General features: G+C 39.2%; 2 protein-coding genes across 2 annotated transcripts; both read left to right on the forward strand.

Annotated features, from left to right (window-relative positions):
* Positions 1-1,092: 1,092 nt before the first annotated feature.
* Positions 1,093-5,861, forward strand: LOC149440383 (olfactory receptor 1-like). Its single transcript, XM_089658756.1, has 2 exons — positions 1,093-1,998; positions 5,817-5,861. The coding sequence occupies exons 1-2, from the start codon at positions 1,093-1,095 to the stop codon at positions 5,859-5,861; spliced, it is 951 nt and encodes a 316-aa protein (XP_089514882.1).
* A 7,015-nt stretch (positions 5,862-12,876) lies between these two features.
* Positions 12,877-18,201, forward strand: LOC149440384 (olfactory receptor 5V1-like). Its single transcript, XM_089658757.1, has 2 exons — positions 12,877-13,838; positions 17,895-18,201. The coding sequence occupies exons 1-2, from the start codon at positions 12,877-12,879 to the stop codon at positions 18,199-18,201; spliced, it is 1,269 nt and encodes a 422-aa protein (XP_089514883.1).
* Positions 18,202-26,400: the final 8,199 nt, after the last annotated feature.

The raw sequence follows: 26,400 nt of genomic DNA on the forward strand, positions 1-26,400 counted from the left end.
ATAAATTTAATTTAATAATATAATCAAACCAAAAACACTTAAATTTGAAATAGAGCGCCAAGTTCGCACATCGCTGAGCAAAGTCGCAAAATCGTTTTCATTGTTTGATGACGAATTTCCCCACGAATCATTATCACTCAATTCTGCAAGTGGTTCTGATTTACTATCGCTGTTCTCTAGCTGGTCTAAAACCGCTTTTGACCTAAAGGGACGCTTTTTGGACGCCATGGACATTTCTCAGTTTCCAGGCAATAAGAACAGTAAAAATGCAGGCAGATCACAGGACAAAGCACTCGGGACAAAATGTATGTGAAATGGTTTGATACAGTAATGTTTTACTATGTGATTTTAGTGAATGTCACTTTTTGTCATTTTTGAATTTCCCGCCGTTCCGTCCCCCGTACGTCCCGACGCTCACAGGGGACGGAACTCAGATGACAGATGCCGGCATCCGCCGGATTACATTGTCGGGGACACTGCAGGAGGGACATCGTGGGAGCGCAGGACAAGGTAAGTGATACAGGGATCCCAGAGCAGCGCCGCATGGTATTCCCGAGTGTAGCTCGGGGTTATCGCTTGTGGTACTGAAACCTTACCCCGAGCTACACTCGGGAATACCGCCAGGGAGGTTAAGTACTTTTCACTTTTATTCTCACTTATTTTGCTGTTGCCTATTGTCTATTTTGTAATAATTTTTTCTGGTAAATATTTTTCTTGCACTGTTTTTCTTGCCTTTTCATTAAATGATAATTAAAATTTGTTAAGATTTATCTCTAAATACTCAATAATCCAGAGTTTAAAAAATGCTTGCATCTAAAATATATGTAGTGGAAATGAAAACTTTTAATTACCCTCATCCTTTTTCTGATATCCCTGGGGTTTAGCATAGTATTCTAAGAATTTGATTACAATATCACTTTTTTATCTGTAATTTTGAAAAAAATGTTTTTGCTATCTGTAACTGACATATTTATTTACAAATGTTACAATGCTACACATTTAAGAAATGTTACATATAGTCATTATTTTGTCAGAAATAAAACTTACAATTTTATTCAACTTACTTTATTCACTGTTTGCTTTTTTATTAGTATGAATACCTGTTTGCCAGATGCCATATTGAAACCTGAGTTTTACGTTGTCGCCTTTCATGTTACTGGATATTTATGTTACATCACGTTTGTTGGAGTGTTTTTGTTGTTTTTAATGGCAATATGTGGAAACCTACTAATCACTGTTCTGATATGGCTTGTCCTTCATCTCCACACTCCCATGTACTTTTTTCTTTGTAATCTATCAGTTCAGGATATTGTGCATGTGTCAGCCATACTCCCGAAATTAATCTCAATTGTATCAACAGGAAACCACAATATTTCTTTTGCAGGTTGCTTAACACAAATATTTATGCTTGACTTCTGCTTAAATACAAACTTTTTACTTCTTACATCCATGGCCTATGATCGTTATGTGGCCATATGCATTCCTCTTCAATATTTTTTTATTATGAACATGAAAAAATGCTCCATATTGGCTTTATCTTGTTGGGTTATTAGTGCTTTAAATGCAGTAATGCACTCTTGTTTGATGTCACAGTTATCATTCTGCCATATTAAAGCCATCAACCATTTCTTTTGTGATGTAAGAGCCATGGTAAAGTTGTCCTCTAGTGATACAATGCATATAAAAGCACTAATATTTGCTGAAGGTGTGCTTTTCTGTTTTATTCCCTTTGTACTCATATTAATTTCCTATATGCATATCGTATTTACCATCTGTAAGATTCATGGAACAGCAGGAAGACTCAAGACCTTCTCCAGCTGCTCCTCACATATTATTACTGTATTCCTTTTCTGTGGAGCATCTCTCAGCCAGTACATGAAACCAGAGTCTAAGCAGTCTGAGGAGCAGGACAAGTTGTTGTCTTTGCTCTATGTTGCTGTGGTCCCTATGCTAAACCCTTTGGTTTACAGTCTGAGAAACAAAGATGTTTTGCAAGCCATGAAAATATTGATCATCTCTAATTTGATTTAAAAATCTTCAAAAGTAATGTCAAAAGCTACTATATTTGTTCGAAGCAACATGGTAGGAAAAAAGAAAGCAATGTGTTTTGTTTCCTTTATTGGGGTTCCAAAAAGTGAATGATGTTTGGTAATAATTAGTTAAAGCAATGACTAGTTAAAGTGGATACAAACACAAAATCAATTTTAAGCATGTTTTGTATCGTGCCTTACAGTATACCTCCTTATTAATCATATAATTATTTGTGAATCTGCCACACAGTTTCCTACCCGGAGATACTGCCTGTAACAGCACTTTCAGGAGATGAAAAAAAAAAAATTTATAAATAATAATCCTTAATAATAATCCACAAGATGAAAAATAATAAATACTTGGGATTTGATTTACTAAAACTGGAGAGTGTAAAATTTGGTGCAGCTCTGCACAGAAACCAATCAGCTTCCAGGTTTTTATTTTCAAACCTTAATTGAACAAGCTGAATTTTGAAGCTGATTGGCTACCATGCACAGCTGCACCAGATTTTGCACTCTCCAGTTTTAGTAAATCAACCCCATAAGCTCTACTTTGCAGTTAGCAGCAACATTGTAAGCCTGCTGTGTGTACTTCTTCAATGGGATAATGAAAGCACACACATGGAAGGCTGGCAAAGCTTATGATATTTGCGACGCAGCGGCTTAGCGAAGCCTAACCAAAACATTGCATGCTCTTACTGTCAAGACTTATAAGTAACACATTTCGCCACATTTTCGCAAAAAAAAAAAAAGATATGCTTCAGAGGTCTGTGTAAAGTGAAACATAGTACCATACATACTAAAAAATAAATTTGGGTTTACATATACTTTAAATGATAGGCAATCCATGCATTTCAAAAATGTATCTATGAATGTGCATAAGTAGTTACATAGTACGTAGGGATGGGCTTTATGTTCACCGAACCCACAAACTGTAAAGGCATTCAGCGGGCTGTTCGCTCACCGTGCCCCACAATGCACAGCGCTCTCACAGTGCATTGTGATTGGCCAAAGCAATGCACCTGTAAGATGCAATGCTTTGGCCAATCACTGCACAATTGGGAGGAGCTAGCAGTGACGTCACTCAATTGTTTACATCTGACTGGCAAATATCAGATTGCGGCGAGTGCTCGGAGGGTGCGAAAGGGTCAGCGGACGTTGTTTTTTTTTTTATTTCGGTGATTCGATGGCATCGTGACAACACTGGACACCATGATTGACAATAGATTGAAAGGTTGGAACCATTTTTTGGCTTTTTTGTTTTTAAATAAAGAACTTAGAAAAAACTGCTGTTTTGTTTTTTTGTTCAATAATGGAATTTTTCAAAAGTCTGGCATCTTTATTCTTTACTAAATTTATCCCTTTAGTGAATAGGTAGGGTATAGGTACCCCTTACTCATTCTTATTTAAAGGGGTACTCTGATGCCTCATAAGCTCCCCTGCCCGCAGACCCCCAAAACCACCGGGCCATGGTTGTCCCCCCTTTCCTGGCCTACTAGGCCTGTGCTCAGATCAAGGGTCTGGTAGGAATTTAGGGGGGACCCAATGCTTTTTTCCCCCATTTTCGCGGGGTGGGGTTCCCTTTAAAAGTCCTACCAGGCCTAAAGGGCATGGTATGGCTTTTAGGGGGAGCCCCATGCACTTTTTAAAAACACATTTTTACTGTGGGGTCCCTCCTATCCTTTCTACCAGACATAAAGGGTCTGGTATGGATTAAAGGGGAGCCCCACACTTTTTTTTTAAATAAAAATGTCATTTTAAAAAAACTTCAGTCCTGCTGCAGCAGGTTCCATACATTGTACAGATGTGCAATTTTGCAGGTAGTTTAAGAGGACACACCAGGCAAAAGGCAAATCTTTTTTTTTTTAAATTTAAGCAATGAAAAGTGACTGCCCCTTTAAAAACTGTACTTTTTGAATTTTTTTTTTCACTGATTCATGTCCCTCAGGGCAGTACCCGAGTCCCCATACCTCTTTTATGGTCAATAACTTGCATATAAGCCTTAAAAATGGGCAATCTTGAAATTATAATTTCCATTTATGAGTCCCATAGACTTGCATTGAGTTCGAAGTTCACGGTTGAACATGCATTAGGTTCGAATATTTGACTGAGTACTGAACACGGGGGTGTTCGGCCCATCACTATTGGTAAGGTTAAATAAAGACAACAGTCCATGCAGTTTAACCTGAGTGTGCGGGACTTTCCATATCCCTGTACATTGTGCTCACAAAGAAACACACCTAAATGTTTTTTTTTTCAAAGTTGTCTACACTTGGCACCACCAACTGTGGAAGGGAGTTCCATATCCCTATTGCTCTAACAGTAAAGAACATGTAAATGGTTTAAAAGCAGCACTAAATATTGTGTTACTAAAATATATGAAATCAAATTCTCATCTATTCAGAATGTCACGAAAAGCTAATTAAGATAAAACTACAACTATACTATATTTCCAAATTGAAACATGATTAATTAGTATAATGCATGTGCAAACATATAAACAAATGTGCAGGTGCCTGAAAAGATGATTGTCTTTGCAGTGAAAAGAAAAAAGCAAATCAGATCAATACAATAAACATGCATACATATAAATGCATGTGCAAACAAAAAAGTCCACATAAAGTTCTTAGATGCACCTTCCATAGGTGCCTAAGTACACAATTCACAAGTCCTAGTGAGAATGTTATTTCAGCAATTGAACAATCCACATGACAGTCCTAAACAGTGCAGTGGAACCTACACATGGATTGCAGAGAAACATAATATAAAAGGCTTACCAGAATGTCATGGCCCCAAATTAAAGAGCGGTCATAACAGGCATAGAGAGTATATCAGCAACCTGTCCAAGAAAATCACCAAGTTACCATATGACGTTCCAACTCAGCATGGTAACATGAATATAAACACAGGAGAAGAAATGCCCACAATAGTTTAACTCCAGCAACAAATGTTTATTAAATACTGCATTAAAAAACTCATATTATAAATAAAAATAGTGCTTATCTGTATAGAAATTGGGGCTTCGATCAGCAATACAAGCTTGCGTGATGATGTCAGTGCATTTGGCTCTACCCTACATGTTTCTGAGCCCCTGCGGACATTAATCTGTGATGAAATGCATAGGATGGAGACAAACACTCTGATGTCATGGGAGAATATGTCCTAGTCTGTCTGACCAAGACTTGGTAGCAGTATTGGAGCCAGATGGTGGTATAGGCCACAGAAGAGACACAGAGAGACTTGAGGCATTATGGAGAGGCAAAGGATATTGCAGAGACTGGATCTACAATGACACTGAAGGGAATGGAGTTTGCATGCCTGCTCATGGGAGGTGACAGCCCTTAGGAGGGCCAAGGTGCAAGCCCTAAGGAGCTACTTGGTCTTTGCCAGAGTCTTTCCCAAAGGGTGATGGGTTTTGCTGCTGCCCTCAGCCACGCCCAATCAGGCAGCTGCCAGAGACTGAGAGTACAGATAGACAGGAATAAGCCTCTTGCAGCAATAAGGTACTGGGTTCACTAGAAGCAATACTAAAAAGTGTCTTGTAGCATTGAGATATTGGGCTCAAAGGAAATGTCTGAAGAGCACAGGAGGCAGACATATGGAGACTGGATACACTCTGGAGTGCTCAGAGAATCACATTGGTTCTAGCAACAAGTTGCTTGCAGGAACACACAGGGATGTAGGCAGCTGTCTGGTATAGGACACTATCAACAGCTATTTTGCAAACAGTATACAGCATGAACCTGGGTTATATTAGCCTTTACTTCCACTTTAATTTATTTATACATGGAAAATGTTTTCAAAATAGTTCTATCATTTCAGTTGGTTTAAAATGTTAAATGATTGTTTAGATGTCTACCAAAACAGGATCTTTGTAAAACAATAAGATTAACACTTGTTAAAATTGGTTGAAGATTTTTGTTTATTGTCAAATTAGAAGAGTGCATAGGGATATCAACTCAAAGTATCTCACCATTTGCTGAGATGAGCATACTTAGGGCAAAAGTTAAAGGTGTTTTACCACCTTCCTGTTTTTACTGTATATGTGACTGATTGGATCTGATTGGATGGCTTAAAGGATAAGTTCACCTTTGGGAACATGTTATATGTTCCACCCATGTTTAGGGTGTACCTGATCATGGGTGCAATGATTTACAGACGCCATAAAAAATAAAATAAATGCACATTTTTCTTACCTACAAAAAAATTTGCATTTATTATATATGAATATATATATATATATATATATACAGTGGGGCAAAAAAGTATTTAGTCAGCCACCAATTGTGCAAGTTCTCCCACTTAAAAAGATGAGAGAGGCCTGTAATTGGCATCATAGGCAGACCTCAACTATGAGAGACAAAATGAGAAAAAAAAATCCAGACAATCACATTGGCTGATTTGGAAAGAATTTATTTGCAAATTATGGTGGAAAATAAGTATTTGGTCAATATCAAAAGTTCAGCTCAATATTTTGTTATATATCCTTTGTTGGCAATGACAGAGGTCAAATGTTTCCTGTAAGTCTTCACAAGGTTGGCACACACTGTTGCTGGTATGTTGGCCCATTCCTCCATGCAGATCTCCTCTAGAGCAGTGATGTTTTGGGGCTGTCGCTGGGCAACTCCCACCAAAGGTTTTCTATGGGGTTGAGATCTGGAGACTGGCTAGGCCACTCCAGGACCTTGAAATGCTTTTTATGAAGCCACTCCTTCATTGCCCGGGCAGTATGTTTGGGATCATAGTCATTTTGGAAGACCCAGCCATGTTTCATCTTCAATGCCCTTGCTGATGGAAGGAGGTTTGCACTCAAAATCTCACGATACATGGTCCCATTCATTCTGTCCTGTACATCGATCAGTCGTCCTGGTCCCTTTGTGGAGAACCAGCCCCAAAGCATGATGTTGCCACCCCCATGCTTCACAGTAGGTATGGTGTTCTTTGGATGCAACTCAGCATTCTCTCTCCTCCAAACACAACGAGTTTTGTTTCTACCAAACAGTTCTATTTTGGTTTCATCTGACCATATGACATTCTCCCAATCCTCTTCTGGATCATCCAAATGCTCTCTAGCAAACTTCAGAGGGGCCCGGACATGTACTGGCTTAAGCAGGGGGACACGTCTGGCACTGCAGGTCATTCACTAGGTTTCCCCATGTGGTCCTGGGATTTTTGCTCACCGTTCTTGTGATCATTTTGACCCCACGGGGTGAGATCTTGCGTGGAGCCCCAGATCAAGGGAAATTATCAGTGGTCTTGTATGTCTTCCATTTTATAATTATTGCTCCCACAGTTGATTTGTTCACACCAAGCTGCTTGCCTATTGCAGATTCAGTCTTCCCAGGCTGGTGCAGGTCTACAATTTTGTTTCTGGTGTCCTTCGACAGCTCTTTGGTCTTCACCATAGTGGAGTTTGGAGTGTGACTGTTTGAGGTTGTGGACAGGTGTCTTTTATACTGATAACAAGTTCAAACAGGGGCCATTGATACAGGTAATGAGTGCAGGACAGAGGAGCCTCTTAAAGAAGAAGGTACAGGTCTGTGAGAGCCAGAAATATTGCTTTTGTAGGTGACCAAATACTTATTTTCCACCATAATTTGCAAATAAATTCTTTCCAAATCAGCCAATGTGATTGTCTGGATTTTTTTTCTCATTTTGTCTCTCATAGTTGAGGTCTGCCTATGATGCCAATTACAGGCCTCTCTCATCTTTTTAAGTTGGAGAACTTACACAATTGGTGGCTGACTAAATACTTTTTTGCCCCACTGTATATGTGTGTGTGAATCTATCCTTTAATCACTTTACCCCAGATTACATTTTCTACTCCTCACCTTTGCAATACCATACAGTTTTGAAGCCATCAGTTCCAAAAACATTTATCTTGGTCTCATCACTGCAGATGCAGAGTCCCAGCATTGCTCTTCTTTTTCAGCATGGACCCTGAAAAATTCTAGGTGGGCTTTTTTGTGCATGGGTTTTAGGAGAGGCACCACACCCGTGCATGCCATTCCTGTGCAGTATACACCATATTGTGTCATGGGAAATAACCACACCAGTTTGGCTTTCTACTTCTTAAGCTAACTGAAATGAACTTGCATGGCAATTTTCTTCAACTCTTCTCATTAGAAGGCGCTCCTGTCGAGGTGTTAACTTCCATGGGCGGCCTGGACATCTCTGTGTGATGGTTGCAGTTCCATCTTTGGTAAATTTTTGTATCACGTTTGCTACAGTATTCTGACTAATAAGTAAAGCTTTTCTGATCTTCTTGTAGCCTTCACCTTTCTTGTGTAAAGAAATTATTTTCTTTCTCAGGCCTAGTGACATATCTTTTCCATGTGGTGACATTGCTGACAGCATGAAATGGGAAGGGGTTTCCTTTGTTAAGTAATGCCCTTTTATAATCAACTGTCTGCTGGACACCTGTTTAATGAATAAATAGACTCACCTGTAGTTGAATTCTTGTTAATTAGGATTTCGTTGTCTAAAATTGAGCTTTGCTCCTAAGACTTTCGTTGGGGTGTATTCCTTTTTGCAACATGGTCTTGAATAAATTTGTTAGGAAAAATACATTTTGTATGTGCAAATGAACAAATCTCATTTGCAATTAATGGCCCGCAATTGTGGGAGTATTTAGTAGTATAGTGTCCCATAGAAAATGTGGATTCTGAAAGTAAAGTAAAGGTTTTGTGACAAATCTGTTGGAGTATACTGATTTATGCTGAGCACTGTATATCAGAGCAGCTTTAAAAACAATGGCATTCATAACGAGATCCCGTGCTGCGATAGCCAATGTACAAGCAAACTGAGGGCACACAAATGGTCATATGGACATCTCTGATCATTGGCAGTAGAGGAAGGAGTCGACAAACCCTCACACCTCACAAACAAACTTTGTCAGAGCTGCTGGAGAGATTTTTTTATCTAATGAAACAAACCGTGTCAGAGCTGCTGGAGAGATTTTTAAATAATGAGTATTTTTTATGTATTTTTGTAAAATAAAGAATATAATTTTTTATACATGAATATACTGTATATGTGTGGTATTTCATTAAGCTGCATTAAAGTCCCAAAGGGATATTTTTTCTTGTATTTATAATGTTTTGGGGATAAGTAGCCAATACTTGAATTCTCTATACCATCTATGGCGATTGCACTGAACTCCATGCTACTGGTGTTTTTTGCCTTCCTGTGAATATTCTATGAAGATGTATGGAGAATGCAATTCAAGCAAGTAACCCAGAAAGTTTAGCTCACAAAGAAACATAGATGCTATCACAAGGCCACTTATAGGTTAGTGTTTTTCAGACCTGCCTTTAGATCCTCATGGATACTGGTAACTAAAAACAGGTAAAAAAAGAATTGTTGTGGGAGCCAAAACTTAGTGATCCTGGTGCTCACCTGTTATAAAGCTAGGTGTCACCACAGATTAAAGTGAACCAAAATAGAAAATGAGGAAATGTGGAAAGAGACACCTACTTAAATGCTATTTGTTACACATAAATATAAAAAAGTTTATTTATATTGAAAGATATACAAAATATATACCCAAAGAATTACCTACAAGAATTACTAAAGTATGGTATGATAACTGTAAGGACCATGTTGGCCATCAAAAAAATCTTCACATTCCTCCACACTCTCCCAAACAAGAAATATGCTAAAAACACATACCCATCACCATAAAATTCCCTCAAGTTGCGATGGAGAAAGATCTTGAGGTCAACAAATATTAATATCACAGACAGATATAAGGACCTGTCAACAAGTCTTATTCCATGCATGCAATAAGGCTCCTAATCAACTATGCCTTTTGACTCGAGGTCCGTAGTGGGACAATTTGGATAAAGTCCATTGAAAGTAAACAAAACTTTCTGCCTTTTGCAAAGAAATGTTGAGAGGCCTACACTTCACACAAATTGATTTTGCTGGGAAATACCGATGAGATCTCTTTGAATAATTTTACTATGTTATATTTTATTGCAAGTCAAAGGTTTTATACCTGCGCCATAGATGGACAGGTAAAGGACCAGATGTGCCACTTGACGAGCCCAAAAGGAAAAGCTTAGATGCTTAAATTGCATATAAATCCTCAATTAAGTTCATATTGTTTTATTTATATGATGTGTAGCCTTATTGTCTAATGGGAATATACAGGAGGGACAGGACCAGTGATCAACACTATTGGGATGTGTCAAATATTGCAGATTACAGAAGCCTGATATTCAAGACTACTGGGCTACAGGAGAAAACAACAAAGCCATGTGCTGGCACTAATTGGTGTCTACATGGCAGCAATGGAGCAAATGTACCCTTGGAGTACTCAGAGTTTTGCTTTAATCAAAAGTTCTCATTTACAGGATTCTTCACTTTGATATGTCCTTCAGACTGTAACAAATTTTACTGGCTTCAATTAGTATTCTGCACACACATAAAGCCTGTACTTATAAAATGGCTTGCTAAAATCAATGTCATAAAAGAATAGTTTAATTTGTAAATGTATTGGAATTTGTCATTTTCAATTTACATACGTTTTGCTTTTATTACAAATATACACTGAACTCCTCAAATTGTTGCACAAATAGTTAGAAGTTCAATAAAACTTTGCACTAAGAGGCATATCTCTTGGGATATTGCCACAGTATAAAGGTAATGCAAATTGCACCTGCACAATACTAATGTGAAATGGCAAAAGGAGAGCATGTAAGTGAATTTACATTAATAACATATAGGCAAATTATATATGATATAACTTAAAGTCACAACATCATTGTATGTCTTGATAATATAGTTTTTGTATTTAAATCCTGAAAAATGTATTTTATGTACAGCTGTTTAAAGGAGAAGGGTACCTCTGCAATATATGTGTGTAATTCTAATTCACTGGGAATTGCTAGTAAAAAAAATAGCTTTTAGTTAGCAAAACCTAATTATATCATATAGTTTAAAAATATTTTTTTTCACAGTTGGTCTTGTCAATGCACTGATGGTAATATTTTATTGCCTTTTTAATCCAATCTTAACATATTTTCATCTGTAAGAGAAAACAAAAACGTTTAGAACAGATAGCTGAATATGTGAAATTGATGAGAAACTCACACATATAATTCAATATGCTCATGATTTGCTTCTTGCCTCCCCTTCAAAGAAAGCTTTCATGACTTATAACCTATATATTTTACAGGAAGCTTGCAGTTATGTCAAACACAAGTGCATGCTCTGTTGTTTCCTAATGTATGGTGCATTTAGATAACTGAGCATATAGAGTGCAAAAGTAACCTAAAAAGTACCCCATCAGAAAGTAAACCCCAACTTCGCTTTTGTGGACTGAGTGTGCATTACAGGTTATGAGTACCTGATTAGTTACCACCGGGGGCGGACTGACCATTTAGAAACTTGGGCACTGCCCGAGGGCCCGGGGTCAGTAGGGGGCCCCATGAGATGCCCCTGGTACCCTTTTCATAGGCTTTTTTGAGTTTGGGCAAGGACACAGGGGCCCCATGATCCCCTATTGCCCGGAGGCTCCATGAGTTGACAGTCCGCTCCTGGTTACCACTGGCCTTTTTAATACAAACTATGACATACAATAGCCAGGATGTCTTCTTGACACGGTATGGAGCTTCACTGGTTTAGTTAACTCTTGCTTTTGTCCTGGTGTTTGTAGGGATGGACATCAGAAGCAGAAAAACAAACTCTGGTTGATTTTTTGTTGCATCTTCCTTTCAGATTGACTATATAGAGACATTGATGAGTAGCTTAAGTTAAGACATGTTGGTGTGTTCTGTGCTGTTATTTTTTAGTAGGGGTTTCTGTACTGAAGGAACTGATAAATACACCAGAAGCACAATTTAGGGAAACCAACCAAGACCACTTTGGCTAATCTCCTTTATCTAGTCCTTTTCTCAGCATGTGATTCATTTAATGGAATAGGAAAAATTTCATGAATTTTGCATGTGTATGGTATATTGAGGCCTATTCATGTACAAAGGCTAATAGCAACACAATAGTCAAGGCATGGCTTGAACTCATCTCTACATTCAGGTTAACTTTTTCAGATCTTTTAGCGTGCTTCATTTTGTCAGAGCTTCTATTTAAGTGATTTCTTGATTCAACAGGTCTGACAGTAATCAGGCTGGTGTGTGGCAAGTGAAATTTAAATCAGGTTTCCAAAAAATGTGGTTAACCAGTTAATTTATGATTTAACAAGGGGGGAAATTACTTTTTCACATAGGGCCAAGCAGGTTTGCACAGCTTTTTTCCTTTAATAAATTAAATCATGATTTAAAAGCTGCATTTTGTGTTTATTCAGGTTATCTTTGTGTAGTATTAAAATTTGTTTAATGATATGAATCCTTTAAGTGTGACAAATATGACAAATTAAATAAGGAAGGGGGCAAATACTTTTTCACAGCACTGTTCTTAATGCTTGAGCATCTTGAGCCTTGGATGTTAGTTTCATACGATACATCTCTGTCCTTTAGGATACTCCTAATCAGTTATACGTGATCTCACATTCCTAGGGACCATTCACACATCCCCAGACAAGTATTCCTAAAATGGTCGACAATATTTGTTATTTGTTTATTTTTACTGTATTAAATCTAATGACAATTTACAAGATTTTTCACCCGTTTCAAGGATTTATTTTTCATTTTTGAAAGTGTAATCTTTATTTTAAAGTTCTAGAAATTGTCAAATTGGCCAGAAATTATTTTATAAAAACATGTTTTTCAATCATAAAATCTCTAATTTTGGCAATTTATTTTTTCCTTGGCATGAATTTGCAGTTTTTTGTAAACTTCATGAAAAACTTAAATCAAATGAAATCACTATTTTCTTTTTTCCTAGTATGAATGTCTGTTTTCCAGATGCCACACTGAAACAAGAATTTTACATTGTGGCCTTTTCTACCTATGAAAATGGATGGTACATCCTGTTTGTTGGAGTGTTTCTAGTATTTTTAATGGCAATATGTGGAAACCTGCTAATCACTATTCTGATATGGCTTGTCCCTTATCTGCACACTCCTATGTATATTTTCCTCTGCAATCTATCAGTTCTGGATATTATTCATGTGTCTGCTATCTTGCCAAAGCTAATGTCTATTATGTTGAAAGGAGGCCACAATATTTCTTTTGTAGGCTGCTTTTCACAAATGTTTATGTTTATCTTTTGCCTGAATACAGACTTTTTACTTCTTACATCCATGGCTTATGATCGTTATGTGGCCATATGCATTCCTCTTCAGTATTCTGTCATTATGAACGTTCAGACATGTGTCCTGTTGGTTTCAGCTTGTTGGGTTATTGGTGTCCTAAATGCAGTAATGCACTCTTTTTTGATGTCACAGTTAACATTCTGCTATCATAAAACTATCAACCATTTCTTTTGTGATTTAAGGGCCATACTGAAACTGTCTTCAGATGATACAATGCATATAAAGACAATAGTATTTGCTGAAGGTGTGCTATTTGGTGTTATCCCATTTATCCTCATATTGACTTCTTACGTATGTATCATATCTTCTATCTGTAAGATCCACTCAACAGCAGGTAGACTGAAGACCTTCTCCAGCTGCTCCTCACACATTGTCACTGTAATCCTGTTCTGTGGAGCATCTCTAAGCCAGTACATGAAGCCAGAGACTGAGCAGTCTGAGGAACAGGACAAGTTGTTGTCCTTACTTTACATTGCTGTAGTGCCTATGTTAAACCCTTTAGTTTACAGTCTGAGAAACAAAGCTGTTTTACAAGCCATGAAAATCATCATTAAAATCAAAGTGTCTAACTTCCTATCTGGGGCTTTTGTAAGGTACTAGGGCATGTTGTTGACTATGTAAGGGTCTTAAAGTGTAAAGGCTTAGCTTTTTTTTCCCTTAAAATAATAAACAAGTTATACTTACCTGCTCTGTGCAATGGTGTTGCACAGAGCCACCCTGAACCTCCTCTTGCCTCCGCCTCTTCTGTGTCTGCCCCCATAGCAAGCTGTTTACAATGGGGCAGTTGTGTGGGCTCACTCCCAAGCCGGGATGTGTGTGTCCATAGACATACACAACCCAGCTCAGCCCTGCCTTATACTTCCCCCTTACAGGATTCGATTATTTGATTGACAGTAGCAGGACTCCATGGCTCTCCATTCCTTCTGTCATTTGTATGCAAGACAGTGCTGATCAATGAAAACAGCAGATTGTTTTGGCCAGGCAGAAACCATGGTTGGCCTGCAGGTATGTCTTTTGAAAGAATCTGAATTTCTCTAACATTCACCATTATTTTAACCCATTGGGCACCTTGAGCACCTTGACTGCACTGCAAACTTTATTAGAAATGTAGGCAAACCTTTCCATTTGATTCCATTTCTTTCCCTTGGCAGATAAGCATATATTCATTTTCACATTAAACTTCAGTTGTTTATAGCCAACTCCAATTAATCACAATGCTCTTGGATGTTTAAAAACTTTTTGAAGAATTCCACACATTTAGTTTTTGAATTCTGAGACACATATTTACTATGCCTTGCAAATATGCAATGTTTGTGCCACACATTTCTCAGAGCCTGCCATCTGAACTGCAGTCTGTATAGGAAATACACCACATCATATAGTATCTGCTGGTCAGCACTGATGTACCATGGGACATGTAGTCCTTCGAAATTGAAAGCAAACCAAAGGAATGAGCAGAGAACTGAGAAGCATGCAGGGACTCCAGGACACTGTTGAAAGAGATGACCAGCAGGCAGGATAACTGAGAATGAAAGAATTCTCAAGCTTATATTGTATTGTCAAAAATAACTATTGTTTGTATTGCTATTACAATGCTGATTTTATCAAATAAAAGTGTATCTAGGCTAGAGACAATGGAATCTTGACACCTTAATGCTAAAAATCATGGAGAAACTAGCCATAAGATTCTCAAGTGTTATTAGCTACTATTCATAGTTCAAACAGTTTAGACGCTAGTCCACAACAGCAACAGCAAGAAATCAATGTGGATGGATACCCACAGTGTCCACACAGGAAGGGCACAAGGAGTGGTGTGAGCAAAACTTGATCCGAAGTCCAGATGGTAGGCGCTTGGGGGTACTCCTATCAATAGCAATATCATGGTGTTGACTGCTAAAAGTTATACTCTCATACACAGATTTTCCCATTTGGCCATTATTTTCAAAGATGATTCACCTTATGTTTATTGTGGCAGCATACAACATATTAAAGAGATTGCAATATCAAAAAGTGAAAACTTAAGCAACATCTTTCATTAAATATAGTTTTTAGTGTAAGCTTTCAAGCTCTCTTTTTAGTATGATGCCATATGAATAACTGAAATATAACATACTTAAGTACATTAAACAGCAAAGAACGCATGTTAAATAAACTGTCAAAAAACAAGGAGATTTTGTTAAAACAGAAGTATGGGGTTTCTGCACAAAATTATACCCACCTTGGTGGTGGATGCAGCATCGATCCAATGCTGCATCTGTCCCCCCCAGTAAAACTGAGAAGACCACTGATCACTCAGTTCCTGGTCTTCAGTGAGCAGAGAGCCGCTAATTGTTAGTCACTGGCTCTCTGCTCTGCCGCTTCAGTGCTCACTGGAGCACTGGGCTGTGGAGGGGACAGGAACGCCTGTCTCAGGCTCCCACCGACTAGCAGAGGGTTTGAGCCAGCTGTCAGTCCAAGCATCTGGGAGGATCCCAACTTTAACCAGTTCAATACAGGACTTTTTCACCCCCTTCCTGCCCAGGTCAATTTTCCGATTTCTGCACTTTCACACTTTGAATGACAATTGCTCGGTCATGCAACACTGTACTCTGTACACTGAAATTTTTATCATTTTTTTAGACAAATAGAGCATTATTTGACAGTATTTAAACATCACTGGGTTTTTTTTTATTTTTTGCTAAACAAATTAAAACAGCCTGAAATTGTGAGGAAAAAAAACACCCTTTTTTCGTTTCTGTTGTATAATTTGCAAATAAGTAAATTTTCTTCTTCACTGATGTGCGCTGATGAGGCTGCACTGATGGGCACTCATAGGCTGTACTGATGGGTACTGATAGGCTGCATTAATGGGCACTGATAAGCTGCATTGATGGGCACTGATGAGGCTGCGCTGATGGGTACTAAAGAGACTGCACTGATGAGGCTGGACTGATGGGCACTGATGGACACTGAGCTATGCATGAGTATGAGCGGCGTGACTGGGAGGACATCATATGATGTCCACCTGGGGTGACAAAAGGCCCACCCTGCTATCAATCTGCTATTGGCTGGGCAGGTACCAGTAAAAGTCAGGGTGGATCCAGAGCCTAGACCAGCTGAGTGGAGTCAGTCGACAGGGAACTTTAGCCCACTGTCAGCTGAAAATGAATCACAGGAATGCAGGCCATACCGTAAAACAGAACAAGGAACATATTTACAAATTAGTCCAGGCAATAAAGCAGAGGTGTAAAATACACAACATTTGGCCATGGCCCTTTGCAATGTCTTGCCATCTTTACCTGTGATCTGTCAAAGAACAGAATTATGAGCACCCACACTGATAATTCTGTTAATGTCCTAGTGACACAGTAGTGCTACTAAGCTTTTAGGGTTACTTACTTAAGCCAAATATACTCTTCATTTTGCAAGGGAATTTTAGGTTTGCAAGGGAATTTTCCCTTAGCTTAGTGACTACGGTTAAGCTCTGCTGACTTCCGTAATCCAATCACATGCAAGAAAAAAAAGGTTTTTTATTTTCCTTGCATATGAGTGGGTATTCTTTGCAAACTTAAATTTCACCACATTCACTTGTGAAGTAAAAATTACCTTGCAAAAGGGAAAATTCCCTTGCAAATCGAACTATCTATTTGCTTTTAGTAAATCAAATCAATTGTCTTTATTTAGGCAAATATACAATGCATTATATGTTTATATTAATTTATGTTCCAATTGTTTCCTCTTTCTCTTAAATTAACCATCAAAACAGAGACCCTAAGATGCATGTCACCTTTCGTAACATGTTACTTGTTATACCCATATTCAGGGTTATGATCGGACCAGCCCCCGCACCCTCCTCCCTGATTCCCGTTGCGACAGCTAGTGGGGGATCTTCTCCTCTCCCCTAGCTCTCACAATTTAAAAAAAAAAAAATACGGCCAAGTGGAACTTCACCTGCCCAGCCATGTCACTATTCTGTGAATGGGAAAACTATAAGTTCTGACAGCCTTTGCAGCTGACAGCTTTATTTCTCAATGAACTACCAGGGCACTCTACAGCGCCATTGTAGTTCATTGAACCTTCCTGTCAGTAAGTATCTGCTTGCCCATAGGGGATGTACAAGCAAGCAGATATACTCACAAGTCAGGAGAAGACCTGCATGGCACCAGTAACATGTAATCAGATACATAATCAGATACAGGACACTGGAGGAACTGCAGGAAAGTTGCTGGATTCTATGAACCTGCAGGAGTTGTGATACAAGCACATGGCCAGTGGTGTATATGTGTCTATTTGCAAGCAAAGAAATGTGCCACAGTTTTGATTTTGGAATCCAGAGTTCCGACTTTGAAATTTTGTGTTCCAACATTGGAACTCCATATTCCAACTTTGGAACTCCGAGTTCTGACTTTGGAACACCGAGTTCTGACTTTGGAACTTCAAGTTCCTACTTGAACTCCGTGTTCCAACTTTAGAACCCCAAGTTCTGATTTTGGAACTCAGAGTTCATACTTTGGAACTCCATGTTCTGACTTTTGAAACACTGAGTTCCTACTTTGGATCCCTGAGTTCTGACTTTGGAACCCTGAGTTTTGATGTGGCACCCGAGTTTCAACTTTGGAAATTTTCATTTCCAACTTTGGAATTCTGATTTCCAAATTTGGAACCCTGAGTTCAGATATTGGAACCCTGAGGTCTGACTTTGGAACACCAAGTTCTGACTTTGGAAATCTGAGTTTTGACTTTGGAACCCCAGGTTCCAACTTTGGAACTCAGTGTTTTGACTTTGAAACACCGAGTTCTGACTTTAAAACACCAAGTTCCATATTTGGAACTCCGATTTCCAATGTTAGAATTCTGGAGTTTCCAACTTTGACACTCTGTGATCTGACTTTGGAACACCTTGTTCTGACTTTGGAACACCAAGGTCTGACTTTGGAACTCCGAGTTCCGATGTTAGAACTCCGAGTTATGATTTGAACACCGAGTTCTGACTTTAGAAATCCTTGTTCCAACTTGTGTAATCCAGTTTCTGACTTTGGAACCCCGAGTTCTTACATTGGAATCTTGAGTTCTGACTTTGGAAGTCCAAGTTCCAATGTTGGAATTCCAAGTTCCCACTTTCAAACCTTGAGTTCTGACTTTGGAACTTAATGTTACGACTTTGAAACCCCAAGTTCTGACTTTGGAACACTGAGTTCTGATTTTGGAAATCTGAGTTCCGACTTTGGAACACTGGTTCTGACTCTGCATCTCCGTGTTTCGACTTAAGAACCCAGAGTTTCAACTTTAGAAACTCAAGTTCCAACTTTTGAATCTTGAGTTCTGACTTTGGAATCTCGAGTTCCAACTTTGGAATCCAGAGTTCCAACTTTGAAATTTTGCATTCCAACTTTAGAACTCCTAGTTCTGACATTGGAACTTCAAGTTTTATATTCTGACTTTGGAACTCTGAGGTCTGAATTTGAAACCCTGAGTTCCAAATCTGGAACCCTGAGTCCTGACAGTAGAACTCTGTGTTCCAACTTTGGAACACCGAGTTCTGACTTTGGAACTCGGATTTCAAACTTTGGAATCCCATGTTCCGACTTTGGAACACTGAGTTTTGACTTTGGAATTCTGAGTTCCGACTCTGGAACACCGAGTTGTGACATTGGAACTCCTTCTGACTTTGGTAATCCAATCCCGAGTTGCAACTTTGGAATCTCAAGTTCTGAGTTAGGAATCTCGAGTTCCGACTTTGGAATTCCGAGTTCCGACTTTGGAATGCCGAATTCCGATTTTGGATCTCTGAGTTTTGACTTTTGAAACTCCATTTTCCGACTTTAGAACTCCAACTTCTGACTTCTGTATTCCAACTTTGGAACTCCGTCTTCTGACTTTGGAACACCAAGTTCTGACTTTGGAACTCCAATATCTGACTTTGGATCTCTGAGTTCAGACTTTGGAACTCCAAGTTCTGACTTTGGAACCCTGATTTTCAACTTTGGAAGTCTGCATTCCAACTATGGAACCCTGAGTTCCAAATTTGGAACTCCAAGTGCCCACTTTGGAACTCTGTTTTCTGAATTTAGAACCCCGAGCTTTGACTTTGGAACTTGGAGTTCATACTTTGGAACTCCATGTTCGGACTTTGTAACACTGAGTTCCGACTTTGGATCCCTGAGTTCTGACTTTGGAACCCCAAGTTTTGATGTGGAACCCAAGTTCAGCTAGTACAGCTAGTGAGTACACCAAGTATGTTTTGTCAGTTCAGCTGTATATTGTACTATGTGTAAAGATCAGAAGATTTTATTGATCTATTGGTCTATTTTACTGTGTTTGCTCCATGTATTTGCAATAAAAAATGACATAAGGACAGACTAAAAAATGAAAAGTTTTAGATAATACATTCCATTGTGCTTCTACCTGAAAAGTCCCAGGGGGTGTGGGCTCTAGATTTGCAATTGTTACATTTGGGATGTTGGCAGGATGCTACATGGTAGATATCACTCAGCACAGTTAATTATTTGTTATTGAATGTGTTAGGTAGTAAATACCTGGTATTGCCACCTTTTGCTTTTCTGGCACTGAGTGATTGTTTTGAACAAGCCGTTTTTTGTACAACATGGCCGAATACCAAGGCCAAGAGTTGGAAAATTTCAAATCCAATCTCTATCAAGATTATGAGCAGAAGGAATCGGTCAAAAAGAAATGTCCTCTGTCTTTTTCAATCTCAGACATATTTTAGAGAAAAAGTATCTTCTTTTTTGGCACATTAGATCATGAAGAAGGGCTTTAACCCTTTTGGACTTCGAATCCACATCTTTCCATCTTTTGACAACATCAATTTGGATTTTTAGGTAGCATGGGAGAACAATTTCAAGCAATGTTCGATAACTATAATGACACTATTAAACAAAGAATACCAAAAACGTATAGCCAATTTAGACAATAACGGTTAAAGCCATTCATACTAAACTAATACTGTTTTTTGAAGCTGAAACCAGATTAAAAAACCACTTGGAAAAATTCAATAAAAACATTCTAATTAAGAAAGAGATAAAGCTTCAGAGGGGCAAGAGAGTATTTCAGGAGGGTAAGGCCTACATATGGTATCATGAACATAATGTACAAAATAGGCCCTACTACTGAACTAGAACCGATAATAGATTTAACACTTCTGATACACCTGTATTTTCATCCATGTCATCCTTTTTCTTCTCAGTCTTCTGCTTATCAGCACAAGGGATATAGGTGGCACAAACCTCACTGCCGTAGTGATGGTTCAATGGACAGCTTTTATACTGAACATTCTTCCTCTATACACTCAGGTAATTTGCAGGGAACCAATACCCTGAATAATGTATGTGGTGATATGGTCATTTCTTATGCCTCTGCAGCTACAGGTGGTTGGCCTTCCCACACTACTATTACACCTAACACTACTATGGAGGGTTCTAATTCCTCCCATACACAAGAGACTACTTTTTTAGGACAGGCACGTGGAAACACAACCACACGCCAATGAACCTAAAAACATTTGTAAAAGAGATTAAAAAAATTAACAAACCACATTGAATATTATAAACCTGTAATCTCATCACCTTTCTCCTGATAAGATCACTGTTTTATTCAAAGGTCTCACCTTTTTCCCTAATCAACAATTGAACAAATTTGACACTATTAAAGCTCTGCATCTTTTTGCTCGTAATTTAATCTTGAAAAGTCCGTTTGTTAAAAAACAATGTTTCTGCGACTGTTGTTGGTACCAGCAGGGATGATTGAGCCATTCAGTACTTGATCGCTCTTTTTAGTGACAATGAATTGACTGATTTAATTGACACACTTGATCTTGAAACACTATTGGACACAGCGAAGGATCAGCATCCAGAATCTATGCCCAACACTTTGGTCAATGGTTTGAAAAAGAAATCAGATAAATTCCCCCCAGTCAGCTCATACCACAATGTTGCTCCTGTTCTTAAATTGGTAAGCAAGGATATTCAGAAACTCAAGGTGATCAGCCCTAGGATAAGTCATTTTAGTATCAGTGAAAAACAAGCATTAAACATTAATATCAAACTAAACTCTTGCTAAAAATCATACAGAAACAATCAAGCCCTCCAATAAGGGGGGCAATGTGGTTATGGATAATGAAAAATATGTACATATGTGTAACAAGATCCTAGCCAGTAAGGCTTTTGATACCAAAATCCCTGAGTGATGTATACAACAAAGAAATGTATCTTTTGGTGCATAGGGTATATTATGACAATATAATTTCCAAGAACACTTAGGAATTCATTAGAACAGGCTTTCTCAGGGTGGCCATGTTCTATGCCCTTTGCAGAGTGCATAAGAATCCCCTGGGGAGACCCATCATATCACCAAGAACCTTAGTCGGTTTGTAGTTCATCATCTTAGAACTTTTGTCACTATTCGGCCTTCTTATGTTCATGATACCATACCTCGAATACAAATTCTAGATGGAATCCATGTGGGTAGTGATACCTTTTTGGTCATCATCGACATGGAAGTGCTATACAGTTCTATACCACACAATCAGGGCCTCTCTGTGATACACCATGTTTTATCCCAGAGAATCCAACATGAACTGCAGCTCAATGAGTTCATCTTGTCTTCTTTGGATTTCATCCTTAGACACAATTTCTTTTTCTTCAATAGCTCCCATTACCTCCAGGTGCATGGGGCTGCTATGGGGACCTGCTGTGCCCCCTCCTATGCCAACCTGTACCTGGGGGAGTGGGAATGTTTGCTGTTGATGGATGATGACTTTTCAATGTATGCGAACCACATTCTGGCGTGGTATCGCTACATTGATGACATCTTTTTCTTGTGGGAGGGTTTGGAGGATTCACTGAGGAAATGTTTGACCTTCATGAATAATAATGATTACAATCTACACTTTACTATGTCCTACAGTAAATCAGATATTACTTTGCAGAAGAGTCCTGATGGTCAGCTCTTCAGCGAACTCTTACGTAAACCCACAGAAGGTAACTTCACTTAAAAAGTGTCCAAACTATCACGCCATAACCTATTATTTCCCAAGAAGAAAGTCAAACAAATTGACCCAACTAGGATAATTACTACCTTTTCTAATCAGCACAAACAAGATAAAAGCATTATCAAAAAATATTGGCATCTTCTGACTATGCACCCCTCTGTGGGTTGGTTGGTCTCTGACCAAACAGCCACCACCTACAGGAGGGTTCCCTCTGTTGGTGATAGGCTGGTCCACAGAAAGTTCCTAGGGGAAACCAGGGGTGATCCCTGTAGGAGATTTCGCACGCACCAATGTGGAGCATGCTCCTACTGTATTTTCATGGATTTGCGCTCTCATGTTACACTTCCCAACGGACAGCTGTTCCATCCCACATTATGTCAACTGCAAAAACGCAGGGGTAGTTTATCCATTTGCCGGATGCTTTTAAGACTAAGATGGAATTCTGGATTTATTGTCATGTAGCTAGCATATGCAAAAGAGACCCTGAACTACCATTGGGTCATCATGCTGCCTTGGTACATGGCACCATTACTCCTAAAGTGCATTTTTTAGCCCTTGATAGGGTGCATTCCAATCCGAGGGGTGATGACCTCAATAAATCTCTCTTACAAAGAGAACTTAGATGGATTTACAACTTAAATACCACTACACCCCCCCCCCCCCCCGGCTTGAATGAAGCTCTCAATTTCAGACCTTTTCTTCAGGGCTACTCTTCAGGGGGATGTGAACTAGGCCTCTAGGTAGGACCTATGTTGCTATTATATAATTGTGTTTTTCACTACATTGTCTGATATATTTCTTCTTGATGTGTGTTGTTTTGCCGCTCTGTTACCTATTGTTTTCTATCAGCAGTGATACTGGTTGTGCCTAACAGAGGACCTTCGAACTTTCCCTTTATGCTCACTATTCAACATGTATCATCTTTTTCAAATTGTATGTATATGCTATAGTATTTGTATGCCATGTGAGGTAATGTATATGCTGTTTATGAATTTGTTGCAATGTGAGGTTGCATCTCTGCCTTGTGTCTCCTGGATCCCGTTTGATTTGTCTCCACTTCTTTTTCTCTTTTTTTCTCAGGGGTTTTTTTTTCATTTTATTTTGGTCCTCTCTGCCACCTGGCCTACGTGGGCTCCCCCTTTGCTCCCCCTGTTGGGGTGTGGTGGGAGTCCAACAAGGGTGGCCATTGGCAGTGGGTTGGGCTAGGGTAGGGGCATTCCATATGGCGTGCTCTTTGGTCCTTCTCTTTCCCACTGTGGAATACATGCCCTTTTTGGGTGTGTTGACCTTCTCACGTGCACGGTGATGTGGGGACATGTGACGTCATCCTGCCCTAAGGACCGAGGCGACGCCGCACGCTGCTGACGTCAGGGGATCCCAGCATGGACGCCGCCATTTGATGCCATTTGGCTGCTTATTGGTGGGTGTCCTCTTTCTTCCCCCACTTGCTATTGGTTGGCTTTAAGAAGCTTTCCTATTTAATGAGGATACTCACTTACATACTCTCCTTCTGGCACATGATTGCCTAAGCGAATCCATCATACCCACCATGAATAAGGTCTTTTGGCATTCACTAGCAATTTTGCAGGTTCTCTAGATTTTCCTCTTATTTTATTTACATTGGCCTCATGCAATAATATAATTTTCTCTTTAAATACCTTAGTTCATTTACCCCTTTCCTCTCTAACTTTGGGTGTTGACTGGCCTTTGCTTGACCAGTAAATGTGCAATAGGGCACCCCTACTCCTGCATTGTACATTTTTACGTACTGTTTTTTTGTAACTTTACAGACCTTTGAATGCACCCCCGGGGGGGCCATCAGGGATCCTTGTGGTAGTTGGGGGGACCTTTTTTGGGGTCATGGCCTTGTGGCTTCCTGCAGACTACTTTGGGCTATCCTCATGTGTAATGTTACTTAAATTGACCATGTAAGTGTTGATCAAAACCGCTTTCGCATCACTCATCATATATATTTACTGTTTTTCTTGTTCTTAAATTACCTTACATGATTGATCTTTGTGTGTTGTATTTTAGAGTTGATGTACCCAGTTCTTCCTCCTGAAGAAGTTACTCTCTGAAACATGTTAGGATCTGGGATATATTGAAGACATACACTCTTACTGACCAAGCTATATTTTATGACTGGCAGTTTTTGCATGGTGTATATTTACATGTATACAGCTAGTATGTTTAGTCAGTTAAGTTGTATACTGTACTATTTGTAAAGATCAGAAGATTTTATTGACCAGTTGGTCTATTTTACTGTGTTTGCTCCATGTACTGTATTTGCAATAAAGGATGACAAGTTGTAGATGACACACTCCATTGTGCTTCTGCTTGAAAAGTCCCTGGGGGGGGTGGGATCTAGATTTGCCTTAGAAAAATCAGCACACAACACACACATAAACACTTCCTAGGCACAAAGTTAACCCTTTGATTGCTCCAGATGTTAACCCCTTCCTACCCAGTGTCATTAGTACAGGGTCAGTGAATAATATTAGCACTGATCATTGTACTAGTGTCACTGGTGATGTCAGAGGCAGTTAGTCAGTTCCCACTCGCACTATCACAGTTCCGCTGTAAGTCACTGATCGCCACCATTACTAGTACAAAAAAAAAAAATTCAGTATATATATCTGTAGTATATTTGTAGATGCTATAGCTTTAACGTGAACCAATTAATACACACTTACTGCGATTCTGTTGACCAAAGCAGAATACATTTTGGCTTAAGTTTATGAAGAAATGTGTTGTTTTTTTTTAAATGTTATTGAATATGTTTTATAGCAAAAAAGTAAAAAAAAATGTTTTCAAATCTTTGATTTTTTTTGTTTATAAAAAAATAAATATAAATAAATAAAAACCTCAGTGGTGATCAAATACCACCAAAAGAATGCTCTATTTGTGTGAAAAAAATGATATAAATTTAATTTGGGTACAGCATTAAATGACCATGCAATGACCGTCGGTTAAAGTAGTGCAGTGCCACATAGCAAAAAAATGGCATGATCATGAAGGGGGGTAAATCTTTCAGAGGGCAAGTGGTTAAAGTAGTACTTCTATTTAGGCAATGCAACATTCCCCCATACATTTTTGCTCTTGAGTTTATTCACATAGGAACTTAGCCCTGTGCAATGCACAGTGCAATTTTTTTCCTTTTTCTGTGTGCAGGCAGTCTATAGGAAGTGAATAGGTACGCATTGGCTGTATGCACTCAGCTGCAAGGCCAAGATTGACAGGTATGCATAGATGGATGCATGGATTCAGATGCACAGGTTATATGTCCGTGTCCATTGAGTCATGAGATTTACACAGCTCTGCCACACAGCACAGTTCTGCTTTGACCTTTTTCTTGCTGCAGTTTCACTTTCACTTACAAGTCTCTCCCCCACCCTATGAGTGGAGAGTGAGGAGAAGCAGTATGCTGATGAGCTAATTTCTCTGTCACTTCACTCCTCCAATCGTCATGCTCCCTTCACCCTCACTTCTGCTCCAATTCTCACGCTCTCTTCATCCTCACTTCGCCTTTAATCTTCATGCTTTTATTTATTCTAGCTTCTCCACCAGTCTTCGTGCTGTCTTCTAGTAATGGGCCGAACACCCCCCTGTTCGGTCCGTGGTTGAACATTCAAACCTAATGAAAGTTCCACTGTGAACTTCGAATAGAGGGGACAATTCACTAAGCGGTATCTCATCACATCTGAGTATTTGGTAAGATATTGCACAGCTACTAAAAACATTCTTTAATGTTTCAACTGTCAGCAGGGTTACCCGCTGACAGTTGAATGTAAAAAGAATTGCAGGCATTACCCAGCAATTAAAAATTGTTTTAAAAAAACATGTGGGGTCCCCCTATCCATACCAAGCCCTTTAAGTCTGGTATGATTTTGAGGGGAACCCCCCATGGCAAAATTTAAAAAAAAATGATGCCCCCCCCCAAAAAAATGCATACCAGACCCTTATCCAAGAATGCAGCCCAGCAGGTCAGGAAAGGGGGGGGCGAATGAGTGCCCCCCCCTCCTGAACCATACAGGCCACATGCCCTCAACATGAGGGGGTGCTTTGGGGCAAGAAAGGCTCCCCCCCAAAGCACCTTGTCCCCATGTTGATGGGGACAAGGGCTTCTTCCCCACAACCATGGCCGTTGGTTGTGGGGGTCTGCAGGCAGG

Source organism: Staurois parvus, unplaced genomic scaffold (genome assembly GCF_062004578.1).
Source record: "Staurois parvus isolate SC_StPar_1 unplaced genomic scaffold, SC_StPar_1.0 ptg001090l, whole genome shotgun sequence".
NCBI classification, from domain to species: Eukaryota; Metazoa; Chordata; class Amphibia; order Anura; family Ranidae; genus Staurois; species Staurois parvus.

What these genes read in the sequence shown, in the direction of transcription:
- LOC149440383 (XM_089658756.1), top strand. Translation starts at nt 1,093, where the DNA reads ATGAATACCTGTTTGCCAGATGCCATATTGAAACCTGAGTTTTACGTT. An exon ending in ACAAAGATGTTTTGCAAGCC is followed by an intron (nt 1,999 to 5,816) that starts ATGAAAATATTG and finishes ATTTATTTATAC; the next exon opens with ATGGAAAATGTTTTCAAAAT.
- LOC149440384 (XM_089658757.1), top strand. Translation starts at nt 12,877, where the DNA reads ATGAATGTCTGTTTTCCAGATGCCACACTGAAACAAGAATTTTACATT. An exon ending in CTATCTGGGGCTTTTGTAAG is followed by an intron (nt 13,839 to 17,894) that starts GTACTAGGGCAT and finishes TGGAACCCTGAG; the next exon opens with TTCAGATATTGGAACCCTGA.